The 13,836-nt window shown below is 47.1% G+C and overlaps 1 protein-coding gene across 1 annotated transcript in view; it reads left to right on the forward strand.

Moving 5' to 3' along the window:
- The window catches only part of Bhmt (betaine--homocysteine S-methyltransferase), a 16,956-nt gene extending 13,420 nt beyond the window's left edge, over nucleotides 1–3,536 (forward strand). The window contains exons 7-8 of the mRNA XM_005356491.2: nucleotides 337–565; nucleotides 2,787–3,536. Coding sequence (XP_005356548.1) covers nucleotides 337–565; nucleotides 2,787–2,973 — 416 coding nt within the window. The 3' untranslated portion in view covers nucleotides 2,974–3,536. The remainder of the gene's footprint in view (nucleotides 1–336; nucleotides 566–2,786) is intronic.
- Nucleotides 3,537–13,836: the final 10,300 nt, after the last annotated feature.

Below are 13,836 nucleotides of genomic sequence, written 5' to 3' on the forward strand. Positions count from 1 at the left end.
TTGTGGGGGGGTGGAGAAAGAAAGAGAGAGAGAGAGAGAGAGAGAGAGAGAGAGAGAGAGAGAGAGAGAGATTACATACACGCGGAGGCCAGAGGAGGGCATCAGGGACCCTACCCTCCCTCTTTCCACATGTTTTAAAGATCGACTTTGAATTTTGTGCGTACATGTGTATGCCTATGTGTGGGTATGTGCACGGCAGAGTCCAGATCTGGGGCCGAGGCTATCGTGGCTTTCACGAGTCACCAGCGTAGCCCCGCCCAGGTCCTCATACTTGAGCAGTGAGTGCTCTCATTCACTGAGCTGTCTCTCCAGCCCTTTTAATATCATTTGTTCCAGGCCTGGAACCCAGAGTTGCCACCAGATGGGATATCCAAAAATACGCCAGAGAGGCCTACGACCTGGGGGTCAGGTACATCGGCGGCTGCTGCGGATTTGAGCCCTACCATATCAGGGCCATTGCAGAGGAGCTGGCCCCAGAGAGAGGATTTCTGCCTCCGGCTTCAGAGAAACATGGCAGCTGGGGAAGTGGTTTGAACATGCACACCAAGCCCTGGGTTCGAGCAAGGTCAGTCCCTCTCAACTCGGGCTGCTTCCTCTGTGTCGAAATGAGGCCATTAAAGGACCCTGCTCATTTCCTGAGCGATGAGGGCAGGCAGGCTAACTCCTCACCTCAGGGTCCCTCACTGAGCTGCTCATGAACTGTCTTCCTGGTGATTTAAGGAGAAAGCTTCAAGACAGATTGTAATTTAGAGAGCATGCGATGTGAACCTGCGTTCCGGGAAAGCCCTACCCATGGTGGTGTCCGCTAACGCTGAATTTTAAAGAGTTGAGTGTAGTGGCACACACCTTTAATCTGGGCACAAGAGAGGCAGAGGCAGTCGGATCTCTGAATCCGAGACCAGTATAGACTACAGACCAAATCAGTGTAGCCATGGCTATACAGAGAAACCCTGTCTCAACAAAACAAAACAGACAAGCAAAAAGAGTTTAGTTATAGCTTAGGCCTGGGGCAGTTCAATGGGAGGGTGGTTTCGTCTGAGTGGGAACTACAGCAGCATTAAAAAAAAATCAAGAACTGAGTATAACTTTGTATTAATATTTTATATTAATATTTATATTAATGCTCAGTGTTTTGTGTCATGACTTGCAGAGCTGGTAAGGAGATGGTAAAATGGGCTAGGCCTTTCCTCAGAACTCCCATTCCGATGGGGGAGACGAACAAAGAAATAAGGCCCAAACTGGCACCAGGCCAGGCACCTACAATGTTGAGGAAACAGGAGTGCCTGAGTCTCACAGGGAGGAAGGGCTGAGAAAATCGGTGCTGGCAGAGTGGTGCACACTTGTAATCCCAGCACTTAGAAGGTGGAGGGGAGGAAATAAGGAGTTCAAGGCCAACCTCAGCTACGTAGTGAGTTTGGGTCCGATGTGGGTCACACTTTTAGAAGAAAAAAGAAAAAAAGCAACAGGAGAAAGACAAGGCTGTTGTTCTACAGAGTAAGAGCTTAGATTAGAAGTTACAGCAGAAGAGAATGACTGTGTCTGCCAACCAGGACAAGATCAGAGAAGAAGGGCTTGAGAGAGCTCGGTTTTGAAGGCTAAGTAGGATCCCACCAGGTAGAAAAGGAGGATGGGAACTCCAGGCCAAGGGTAGAAACTGCTTTCAACAGATATCAGTCAGGTACAACCGTGAATGCTGAAGTAGCAAGGCACAGCCCGGTCCCCAAAGAGTTAGCCTAAAAGACAGAGAAATAAGGCAGAAAGTTCAAATGACGTGGTAGGCTCAAGTACAGAGATGCGCAGCAGCGTTCACAGCACGAAGGGGCAGATAGGGGTTAACGAAGGAACCCATGGAAGCTGCAGCTGGGGCTGAATTTTGAGGGATGAATTACATTGCTGGACCAAAGAGCAGCCTGGTGGGAGGCACCAAGAGGTGGAAAGAGGGCAGGGTACTGAGAACGTCTGAGTGGGGCCCGAGTTTCATAGAAAGCTGATGCCAGGATAAGGAGAGGCGGGTCCATCGTCAGGGCTGTGCTGGTATATGACCTCACTCCAAGGTGATGGGGAACCCAGGGCAAAGGTAGATTTTCAAGTTTACTAAATGCAACGGCCTTCTAGCCTGTATAGATGCCTTCTAGACAGGCTGACCAGACATGATGAGGCCAGAAGCAGAAGGGGATGGTGAAAACAGGACAAAAAAGGAGGAAGGTAGAATCCAGTCACAGGGGCCAACGGGTCTCCAGACAGGTTTAAATGTGGGCACAGGGCGAGAGCGGTAGAGGGAAATTAGGGTGGCTGTGATTGGTCAAAGGTGTTATCCACACATAAGAGCGCCAACATGAAGCACATTGTTGCACAATTAATCTATTCTAATAAAAGTTCTCTGTGTAGCCCTGGCTGTACTAGAACTCACTCTAGACCAGGCTGGCCTCAGACCAACAGAGATCCACCTGCCTCTGCCTCCTGAGTGCTGGGATTAAAGGTGTGCACCATGACCACATGGCTAATAGAAGATTTTTAAATGTGGCCAGGACACACAGACAGAAAGGTCATATATATTTGATAAAAAAAAAAAAAATCCTGATTCTAAATTTTAGGCTTCTAGTCTCTATGCTTAGGTTCAAAGAAGGTCTAAAGATTTAAGGGGTGAAAAATGCCTTAGTCTGATTAACAAACACGTGTTCATGGCCATACTTTTAGAGACCAATAAAAGCTCTGAGGCTGTATTGGGGATCCTGGTGTGTGCTTCGGGTGGATTGAGGATCCTGATTTGTGTTTTGATTCTACAGGGCCAGAAAGGAATTCTGGCAGAATCTTCGGATAGCTTCTGGCAGGCCGTACAACCCTTCAATGTCCAAGCCAGATGCCTGGGGAGTGACCAAAGGGACAGCAGAGCTGATGCAGCAGAAGGAAGCCACCACTGAGCAGCAGCTGAAAGAGCTCTTTGATAAACAAAAATTCAAGTCTGCACAGTAGCCACGGGGCAACTGTTCGTGGCGAATTCTTCTATATCTGAGCCACAATGTGCACATAGAAAAAAAAAAGGTGGCTGCAAGGCAATGCTTACGTCTTACCTATACCTATGCTTGGCCTTAGCTAGACAAAATGAAAACACAAAGAGCGTTTTACAGTTATAAGAGGATGCCCTAGAAGCAAAGAGAGGGAAAGTCCACAGTAAATCCTACACAGGTTTCCTAAGTGTGTGCCATGTTAGCAGGTGTTCCGGAAATCATTGTAGCAAAGAGAAAGTCACTCGCATGTTAACCCCACTTCAGGTAGGAGGCTGGAACAGAGCAATCACTCAGGGACCATATCATACATGGCACAGCAACCAACTCTATCTAAGGTGTTACTGGCAGTGGACCGCAAGGTCTTTGGAGCATGACCCTTAGTGAGAAACGTTTGATGTAACAGCACTGTAAAACAGAACATAGAAGCGCAAAGAAGAAACAAATTGTCCATTCTGGAATTTTCTTTTCCTATTTCCTCCCATCCCACTGCATTAATAAAAGCATGCTACTCGAAAACCTTCAAGGCAATTTTTTGTGGACCATTAATGGTTTTCATTACTGCAGCGGAACACTTCAGATATGGGACCCACTCAAGGCCAATGTGTCATAGAAAACCAATTCTTTGGGACCCAGATCACAAAATTCTGTTCTGAGAATGCCAGCATTAATTCTCTCCATGCCCAGACTCACTTTAGCCGCTGAAAAAAAAATGCAGGCGTGCTGGGGAGGGAGACGAGGAGAATAGGTGGCTCTCTTTATGCAGCTCAAGAGTGACACCATTGAAGTGCTTCTAAGAACCAGTTAGACGTAGAGTAGGGACCCTAGCTGAAGAAAATAATTTAAAAAATGATGTGGCCAAGTGTGCCGTCTGCATCGTCAGGGTTCTCTAGAAGAACAGAACAGATAAGATGAATCTATATTTATTAAGAGGGGTTCATTACAGTGGCTTACGGGCCATACTCTGGCCAGTTCAACCATGGCTGTATCCCGACAGAAAGTTCACAGGCTGGGTATCTCAGCTGGTCTTCACTATACATTGGAATCCCCAAGAAGTAGGTTCTACCAGCAAAGGAATGGCTCGGCAACGGGATAGATAAACTTACCACTGAGACTGAGGGCAACCCGGCCAAAGCAAAAGCCTCCTCCTCTCTCATCCTTTTATATAGGCCTCTACGGAAGGTCCAGTCCGTACTTAGGGTGGGCCTTCCAACCTCCAGTGATTCAGATTCGGGGTGGGGTTCCCCTCTCCAAATGATCTAACCAAGAAAATCCTTCACAGGTGTGCCCAGCTGCTTTGGTTTTAATCGATTCCAGGCATAGTCAAATTGACAATAAGATTAGTCATCAAAGCAGCTCACACCTTTAGTCCCAGCACTCTAGAGTGTGTAAGTTCTAGACTAGCCTGGTCTCCTTACCAAGTTCCAAGCCACCTAGGGCTGCATAGTGAGAGCTTGTTTCAAGAAACAGAGAAACCCTGTCTCGAAAAACCAAAAAAAACCAAAAAACAAAAAAACAACAAAAAAAATAGGTAAATAAATTTCTTTTTAAAAAGATAGGTCTGGAGAAATGGCTCAGTGGTTGAGAGCACGCGAGGCTCTTGCAGAGGACCATGAGTTGCCATAGCTCCTCCGCTAGGGATGGGCCTTCACAAGCCCCTCCCACATTTTTGGCTGGATTGATTGTGTGTAGGTCTCGTACCTGCACCTGTAATCAGGGCCACTGTAAGGGAGTGTGTGCCGTCACCCAGTACTTCCAGAAAATTCTGCCGTGCTATAAAGTTTTCTGTCTACCCGATAGAAGCTAGTTATTTAGGAAGAGGGAACCTCAGTTGAGAAAATGCCCCCACTAGATTGGTCTATGGGCAAACCTGAGAGGAATTGTCTTCATTGATTATGGACGTCAGAGGGCCCAGCCCATGGTGTGTGCTGCCAACCCTGGACAGGTGGTTCTGGAGTATATGAGAAAGAAAAGGGAGCAATCAAGAAGCAGGGTTCTTCCATGGCTCCATGTCAGTTCTGCCTCTAGGACCTCAGATGAAACAGATCCTCTCCTTTCCAGACTCCCTGTGAACGTGGTCTATTACCCCAGCCATGGAATCCAAAGACACACTGTTTCCTGGCAATCATCACTACGACTGGTTGTTGAAATCTCCCCACACCCTTTTCTGATGGTACCTGAGCCGTGGTGGGAAGGGAATGAGACATACGTGTTCCATTGGGACTGAACGCTCACAGTCCGATCAGAAAGTGATTGGCGGCTTTCATAGCGTTGATGCCGCTTTGCCCCAGTGGGCCTGTCTCGTCAGGCCAGTTTGTTACCGTACTTCAAACCTGTAAGAGCGGTGACACCCCTCCCTTTCCGGCCGCCATCAGTGGCTGGTTTTGCACCCAAGCGCATTCTGGCAGAACTGAGTACACTCTGTGGGTTTCAAAAAGAACAGAGGCAGTTGAGAGGTGAAAATGGTAGCCGTGATATGGGAAGCTTTAGAGAGGAGGGAGTGGGGTGGATTTAATCAAAACACTATATGTGCGCGGGAAACTTTTAAACAACAAAGCAGGGAACGGTGAGCAGCGAGGCTGCCTTGATGATGCTTGATTCGTTGTAGTTCTAAGTCTTGTATAAAATTGCTACACCTCAATTTCCCCATCTATAAAAAAGTAGCAGAAATGTTTATTTCATGAGAATACTAGAATATTGAAAAAGATACTGTGAAGGGAAGAGAAACTTCTAGAATTTTCTAAGAGTTACTCTCCCGCTCCCAGAACATGTAAAGCAGCACACCTCTCAGAAGAAGCCAAGTAAGAGTGGGGTCTCACCCCTACCTCCAGCCCCCAACCACTGTCCCCCCACCCCTACCTCAGCCCCCAGCCCCCCACCCCTACCTCAGCCCCCAGCCCTCACCCCTACCTCCAGCCCCCATTCCCTCACCCCTACCTCCAGCCCCCATTCCCTCACCCCAACGCCAGCCCTCATCCCTGTTTTCTTTACCATCTGCTATCTTCTATTTCTCTCATGTTCTCAAGGCAAGTTCAGTATTTTTCCATCTCAGATGATAGAAACGCTACCAGACTTACAGCTGTCTTACTCTGAAAAATGTATCGCCCTTTAATATTCTTTCCAGAACTTTATTACTGCACAAAATATTATAGCCTTTCATCATTCTTATAGCCTTTGATTTAAAAAAAATCTCATCAGATGGAACAATGGTGTTGGGGTTGTTCTTGAACTGTATATCAACACTGGCTCCTAGTGGTAGGCTTGGCCGTTTGACTGTTTTTTTAAAAAAAATTCAGTTCCCCCTCCAGGCACATATTACTTCCAAACTCTTGTTCATTAAAAGGGAAGGCTCATTTAATGCCTCAGAGTTTATTTGAGTTAAATAGATGTTTCTTTCCAGTAAAGATTTTTTTTAAAAGTGGAACCAGAGCCCAAGGTAGCTTAGACATCAAAGTCCAAACGCTCCCTTTTAAGGGCAGAATTTCTAAGGCAGGCTGCCAAGTCAGGAAGCGCCCTTGCTAGTCCAGGCAGCCAAGAAGGATGGTGTAGTTTACTCAGTCCCACAGGAGAGTGAAACAAGAACAGATGGTTCATGAAGCTAAGGAGTCGTCCCTTGCCCCGGGAAATAAAACTCCGTGAGTTACTCGAATTCGGCATAAACTGAATCAACTTTTCAGATCATGATCTGGCATTTCTTCACACTTCAGTAAAACACGGTTGCAAAGGACAGCCAAGCAAACGCAAATGCAGACGCACAGGGACGTCAGACCTGGACTGGAACAGATCAGAAACTTCAGTTCCCAGCGTCTCCAGATGGGGGCAGCAGCTCGCCAGCAGCGACTACCTGAGAAGCACCAGCTTTGCTTTGAAGAGCTGTTTCATGCACATAGATTAATGTAACTTGGCAGAAACGTCTGCATCCCTTTTTGTTTTGGTCACTTTTTTTCCATCCCTAAGACATGTGAATCTTTGAATAACATCCAGGACAACTCACCCAGCAAGAACGCCTTATATGTCTTCAACCAGATTCCCTAGAATTCTCCCCTGCTGTGAGGACGCGCACGTGCTTCTCAACATTACCGACTGTTTTCCCAAACAGCCACCCTTTCTTTATTCAACAACATGTCCTCAGCCAGTCTGGAACTGCTCACTAGGGCAAGCCTGAGTCTGAAACAATAAAGAAGGAGAGAGTGATCTGGAGAGAGGAAAATGGAAGCATACATGAGCGGCTTCGGGAGTAAGCACGCATGGTCTTGTGTTAAAGAACTACAGATGGCCAGGTTCATATTTCTCAGCATCTTCAAAATGCACGTCCAGCATCCCAACAACAGCAAAACATGAAAGACCTAAAAATGCAAGGTCTTGTTCCAAAGGCAATAGGAAGTGCAGGACCCCTGCCTAAATTTGCAGGCACACAACCAGGGCCGGTAATACCTGCAAATGCCTCCCATTGGAGAGCAGCTGGAGGCACCCTGCTGGCCCTGGAGAGGTGACAAGCTAAGGGATGGAAATTGAGGGGACCGATGTCATTGCGTGTACTGCTGTGAGCTACAGAAATATTGCCAAACTAGTCCAACACAGCAAAACCATAAAATGAGAGAGAAAGGAAAGAGAGAGAAGTCAGATTGAGAACAGTATTTTACTCTCGTGAGAACTCCAAGATGACCACTTCATAGTCTTAGGACATACTGTAGAATATTATTTTAAGATATCTTAACATTTGTTTGTGCTGTGGAACATTTGTTTAATGATGCAAAGATGTGTTGCATTCTTTTATGTTGCATTGTTTAACTCTGTGAAGCTGTTAGTTTGGCCTGTCTAAAACACCTGATTGGTCTAATAAAGAGCTGAACAGCCAATAGTGAGGCAGGAGAAAGGATGGGTGGGGCTGGCAGGCAGAAGGGGAACAGGAGAGATCAGGGAGCGAGAAAAGAAGAAACCACCACACAGCCAGCCATGGAGTCAGAGTGAAAGAAAGATTACAGAAGTAAGAAAAGAAAAAATCCCAGAGGCAAAACGCAGATGGGATAATTTAAACTACCGAAAGCTGGCTTGAAGCAAGCCAAGCCAAGGCTGGCCATTTATAAGCAACAGTAAACCTCCGTGGGGATGTTTATTTGGGAGCTGGGTGGCGGGCCAAAAGAGTAAAAGAGCAAAGCAACCCACAACAAGGACAAATGTGGCGATCCTTAATGTGTAGTAAAGAGTTTTCTAAAGAAATGTACTGGTTGGGTGGGTTTTTTTTTCTTTCAGCTATTAAAATCGAACACACTGAGTGTACTGGTGAATCCCCACAATTCCAATCCTGAGGGAGGCTGAGCCAGCCTGGGCTACGTAGGGAGACCACGTCACAAAACAAAAAAGAAGAGGGAGGAGGAGTGATGGTGGAATAGGAAGTGCCCGGTTGTATTTGCTTCTTATTTTAGCATTATAGTTTGTCATTAAATTTGGTTAATTTATATGCTATTAAACACATAATGGTTTTTTTGTTTTGTTTTGTTTGTTTGTTTTTTTGAGACAGGGTTTCTCTGTGGTTTTGGTTCCTGTCCTGGAACTAGCTCTTGTAGACCAGGCTGGCCTCAAAGTCACAGAGATCCACCTGCCTCTGCCTCCCAAGTGCTGGGATTAAAGGCATGCACCACCACCGCCTAGCAAACAATGAGGCATTTGACTTATGCTTACTTTTAAATTTGTGAGTTTTCTATGCATATTCTTTACATGAAAATAAGCTTTATTTTATTTATTTATTTATTTATTTGCTTGTTTGTTTATTTATTGGTTTTTTTCTTTTTCAAAACAGGGTAGCTCTGTGTAGCCCTGGCTATCGTGGAACTGGCTCTGTAGACCAGGCTCTGCCTGTCTCTGCCTCCTGAGTGCTGGGGTTAAAGTTTTGTGCCACCACCGCCCAGCGAAAATAAGTTTTCAAAGGAAGTAATTAGCTTACTTTTAACAAAAATGTATTCCCCCAAATCCCTAAAATGTCATTAGCAATTACCGGTTACATGCAAATTATTTAATGTGCCATTTATAGAGTAAATAAATGTGTGTTGATGTCTTTCGAAGGGGTTCAGTTAGACCTACGTGGCCCCATTCTGTGCCTATTTGCTCTAATTTGCCACATGGCCTTCAAAGGAAGAAGATGAAAATCTTTTTAAAATAGCTCAAACCTTTCTCCGCTCAGTCTGGCCAGTCTTCCAATTATTTGGACTTAATGAGATTTTACTGTTCTTTGGCAAGGTTGACATCACGAACATCTGAACCAGCTTGGTGGGACTCAGCCCTTTCTCAAATACACCACCAGGCCAATACAGCAGGGGCAGGGGTAGCCGATGCCCTTAGAGTCAGGAGATCAGGAGTTTGGGGCGCTCATTCCTTCCTGCCGTGTTCCTCCTGCGCTGTGAGAAGCCCAGGAAGTCATCACTCCTCTCTTGCTCTCTGCGATGCCAAACCTTCCTAATTTGATGATACCTTAAATAGCAGCCTCAATCGCTGTCAATATTTACTGAGTGCCACTTGGTGGTGCGTTTCCAGCAGATTTAATTGTTAATTAATTATTCCCGGGCTAAACAGACATCAGAGTAAAATAACACTCACTGTTCGCGGGGGCAGGGCTGCCTTCTGAGTGGCCTTTGCCTGGTACTGAAAACTGAAACCACCACACACACAGACCCAGTACTGTTTCCTAAGGGGGTTTGAGTCTGTGGCTTCTCAGAGCATGGCTGTTTCCAGGACTGGGAGTTCTCTGTAAGTTTACATAAGCCACAGAAATTCTAGAAACTGTCGTGTGGAAGAGTGCTGTGTCTTCCTAGGAAGGGACAGAACTGGCTTCTCACATTTTGGAAAGATGAAAGTTGGGGAATGAGAAATCTCAGAATGGTCCTCTCACGAAGCTATTCTCGGCAGTGTGAATATGCTGTCAGCCTGGACCGCTCCCAAGGACGTGGGCACACATCAGTTCAGCCTGGACACCTAAGCCAGCATCCCTGTCTGCACCCCAAACAGTGTGCCCAAACCTGGACTGGGTCCTATATGATTTCTGCTTACCAGGGGTGACTTCCTCCAAACTCTGTCCTCCTCCAGGCTAGGAGTGGCCAGTGCCAGCTGTGCCCCCTGAGAGAGGCACCCCAAACCTGAACCAGATGACACAGGACCCAGTCCTGGTTTCTCCCTTTCTGGTACACAGTGTCCTCCTGCATTTAATTTTTTTATCCTTCATCCGCACCCTGCTCTGGGAATGGCAGAGGCCTGCGTTCTAGGAAGAGGCCCCAGGGACTCAATGGCTTTCATTGGCCAGCAGATGTTCCTGTCACCAGGTCCGGTGGGAATGGGATGTCTAGTATGGGACTCTAATTTGGGGTGTTCTCATGTCAGATGCAAAGCAAGGTCAAGGTTTTGGGCCATGGAAACTCTGCCAGCCCTTGCCTGGAGTGGTCTACGGAGACTGTGTCTCAGCTCCACCCACAGCGTTGCTCAGGGCAGTCAGATGGCCCCTCCACAGGATTCCTTACTCAATTCAGGCCATCTTCTAGAGTGCTTGTACCTTCTCCTCTGAGGTCACAGTGTCAACAGGCTATTGCAGTCAGTGTCCGTGGCCTCTGGAGGGAACAAACACCACGTAAAGTCATGTGAGATGAAGAAGGAGCATTCCTTGAGTGAATGAGACCTCTCCCAGGCTCACCCAGACTCCCTCTCTCCTAATAGAGGTATGTGGCAGCTAGGAGGGCAGACAAAATCCAAGGTCACATTTTGCTGCTGATACCTAAAGAATTAAAGTCTAAAAGATGTGTTCTCCCACAGAACCATAAAATTCAAAATAATAGGGGCTTGGTGTGGGAAGTCCTGTCCTTGTGTTGCTTTTATTGGTTAATGAATAAAGAAACCGTATTGGCCTGTGATAGGGCAGAGTAGAACTAGGTGGGGGGGGGAACTAAACTGAATGCTGGGAGAAAGAAGGTGAAGTTGAGAGAAGCCATGTAGCCCCATTGGAGACAGATGCCAGATGGAACTTTACCTGGTAAGCCATAGCCATGTGGTGATACACTGACTAATAGATATAGGTTAACCAAAGATATAAGAGCTAGGTAGCAATATGCCTAAGTGATTGGCCAAGCAGTGATTTAAATAATATAATTTCTGTGTGGTTATTTCATGGCCTGAGCAGCGGCCTCCTACAACAGGGGCTGGAAGGATGGATGGCTCAGTGGTTAAGAGTACCTGTTGCCCTTCCAGAGGATCTGAGTTCAGTTCCCAGCATCCACACAACAGCTCACAGTTCTCTGTAACCCCAGGGGACCCAATACCATCTTGTTTCTGCAGGCAGTACACATACATGTGGCATATGTGGATGACACTACCCTTTTTTTATTTTTATTTTTTTTTGCCATGGGAGATAAGCAGAGTATTTGCTAACAAAGACAGAGACTTCTCTGTTCTTCTGTCTCATTAGGAGCGGGTGAGTCTGTCTGCCATGATGAACTTCTGTGGACATTACTGGGCTAGCAAAATAGTTATAAGGACCTAGGCACAACCTATTATTCTAAATCTTCAATCAGGTCGTCGAACCTCACAGGGGATCTCTCTTTGTTCTTCAGAGTTCCCCTGAGCCGGTTTCGACCTCAAGGGTTTTGTACTGGGTGCTCCTCAGTCACATACCTTTTGCTCTCCTGATTTCACCTAGGCACTGGCTTCCTGTCATTCATGCCTCAGATCAAATTCTTTCCAGAGGCCCTGTTCAGTGGCCCACCTCAGTCACTGCCAAACATCCTTGCTCTCATCCCTCAGGGCGTTCACAAGATCTGTCTACGGGGTCTCTGGGGCTTGTCCCTTAAGCCCTGGGTGGATGAGGACATTGTCCTGCTCCCCTCCTGTTAGTTACTTTTCAGGTCGCTGTGACCAAAGACCTGACACAGCGTCTTTGGTCACAGGAACATCTATTTGGGTCACAGTTCCAGTGTTGGGAGCAAAGACACAGAAACATCCTTGGCAGAGAAGGTGGCAGAGACTTTCGTATCGTATCGCGGTGGATCAGGAGGAAGAGTTCAACAGGCACCGGAAATAGATCCCACAGTGAAGTCCCACTCCTAGAGAGCCGCGGCAGCTGTGTGGCTCTAAGCCTCGACAACCTTCCCAAACATCACTGGAAAGAGCATGTTTAAACACACAAGCCTGCTGGAGACGCTCCACATCCAAACCACAACCCGCTGCAGCCCCAGCACCTTCAAGAAAGCCAGGCACAGATGAGGGGCTCAACCATACCAGTTGGGTGGCTATTTGGAAAATAAGGATGCTTCTGTGGAGATATAGAAAGTGAAGGACTCTCAGTGTAGGGGTGAGGGCCAGCATTCTACACCAGGAGAAACCTTTATTTTTTAAAAAAAAAAGTGTGTGGTGGGGGCTGTTTGGGCCATTTTCATTGTCTCCCTGGAGGTCCTAACTTCAAAAGTCCTCAGTTGTAGGTGATACAGGGGATCATAATCTCAACTTTTGTAATTAAAAGTATTTCATACTAAACATAAACAAACAAACAAAAATAAATAAACAAGTTTTAGGGCCCAGTACGAAATCTAAATGTATGAAACAGGTCAATTTAAAGGCCTGGAGACGGTCCGCTCCATACACGCAATCATACCCAATCATTTCCCATTGGGAACTCCATCAAATGAGGAGAAAGCCAGCCAGTTGCGATCCCAGCACAGGACAGGCCAAGTCCTGACTCCCAAATAACCTAGCCACTTCACTCTGCAAACCATTTAGGAAGGAATTTCCGACTGCTCAGAGACCAAACCCCCAACGGCGCGGAAGCCTATTCCTCCCGCCCAGGCCCATTCTTCTGTTTCTGTTCCATTTCATGACAGACGGCTCCTTTTCCTATTTTCTCCCAAACTCCCCACAGGCCAGGTTGGTTGCAGTTCCTCCAGGCTCCAGCTGCAATGTCCAGCCCTCCCTGTCCCCACTCTTCTCTCTTGAGGCTTGGGCCGCAACCACCCACAGTCCACTTGGTCCTAGTTCTTTCCGGTTCTCTCCCAGCTCTTTTAGCGTAGTCAGTGGAGCCTGACCACCTCCCTCCAACTGAGCGCCATCATCCTAGAAAATTACAACCATCCAAGACAGTGTCCCAGCCCCACCCTCCTTCCCTGAGAGTCTCTTCCTGCCAAGCCGCTCTTGAAAGAGGATCGCTTTCCATTCTAAGAGTCCAGGCGAGGAGGAAGCCTTCAATTTGCATCCTCCATGATATCCCACACCTTACCTTTCTGTCTTCTTCAGCCCTTCAGTCCTATCTCCTTCCACTTCTTTTCCTTAGCCACAGCTTCAGTTTGGCACCTAAGCTAAGTGTTGGTTGCCGGGGGAGCTTCCCTGATTCAGGATGACTGGCTGGCCTTAGTGACACCCTATGCTCTGGAGATCTCAACCCCAGTGCCTGGAGGCTCCTCAGGGGATTTCCAAGAGCAAAATGGACAGCCTATAAAGGGTCCTGCACCCACCACCAGGGGTCCCAGGGTTCCTCACGGAATGCTTTCCCTCTCTGCCATGTATTCACTGAAAGGTCTCAACCTTGGAGCTGGCCCACCCACGGTGCACTGGGATTCCTACTTGAAAGCCCCAATACTCTATTAAATAATAAACACATCAGCATTCAGCTGAAGGCAGGTCTTACCTAAGAGGCTGTCCTGGGCGATTTAAAGATTACCAGGAAGCCATAGCAACCTACTAAGTGTTGGGGGAAGGGCGAGAACCGTGAATCCAATAGGAACAGAACCTACCAGCCCTACTAAGTGCTGGAGGAAGGGCGAGAGCTGGGAATCCAATAGGAACACAACTTACCAGCCCTGCT

The sequence above is a fragment of the Microtus ochrogaster genome, chromosome 19, assembly GCF_000317375.1.
Source record: "Microtus ochrogaster isolate Prairie Vole_2 chromosome 19, MicOch1.0, whole genome shotgun sequence".
NCBI classification, from domain to species: domain Eukaryota; kingdom Metazoa; phylum Chordata; class Mammalia; order Rodentia; family Cricetidae; genus Microtus; species Microtus ochrogaster.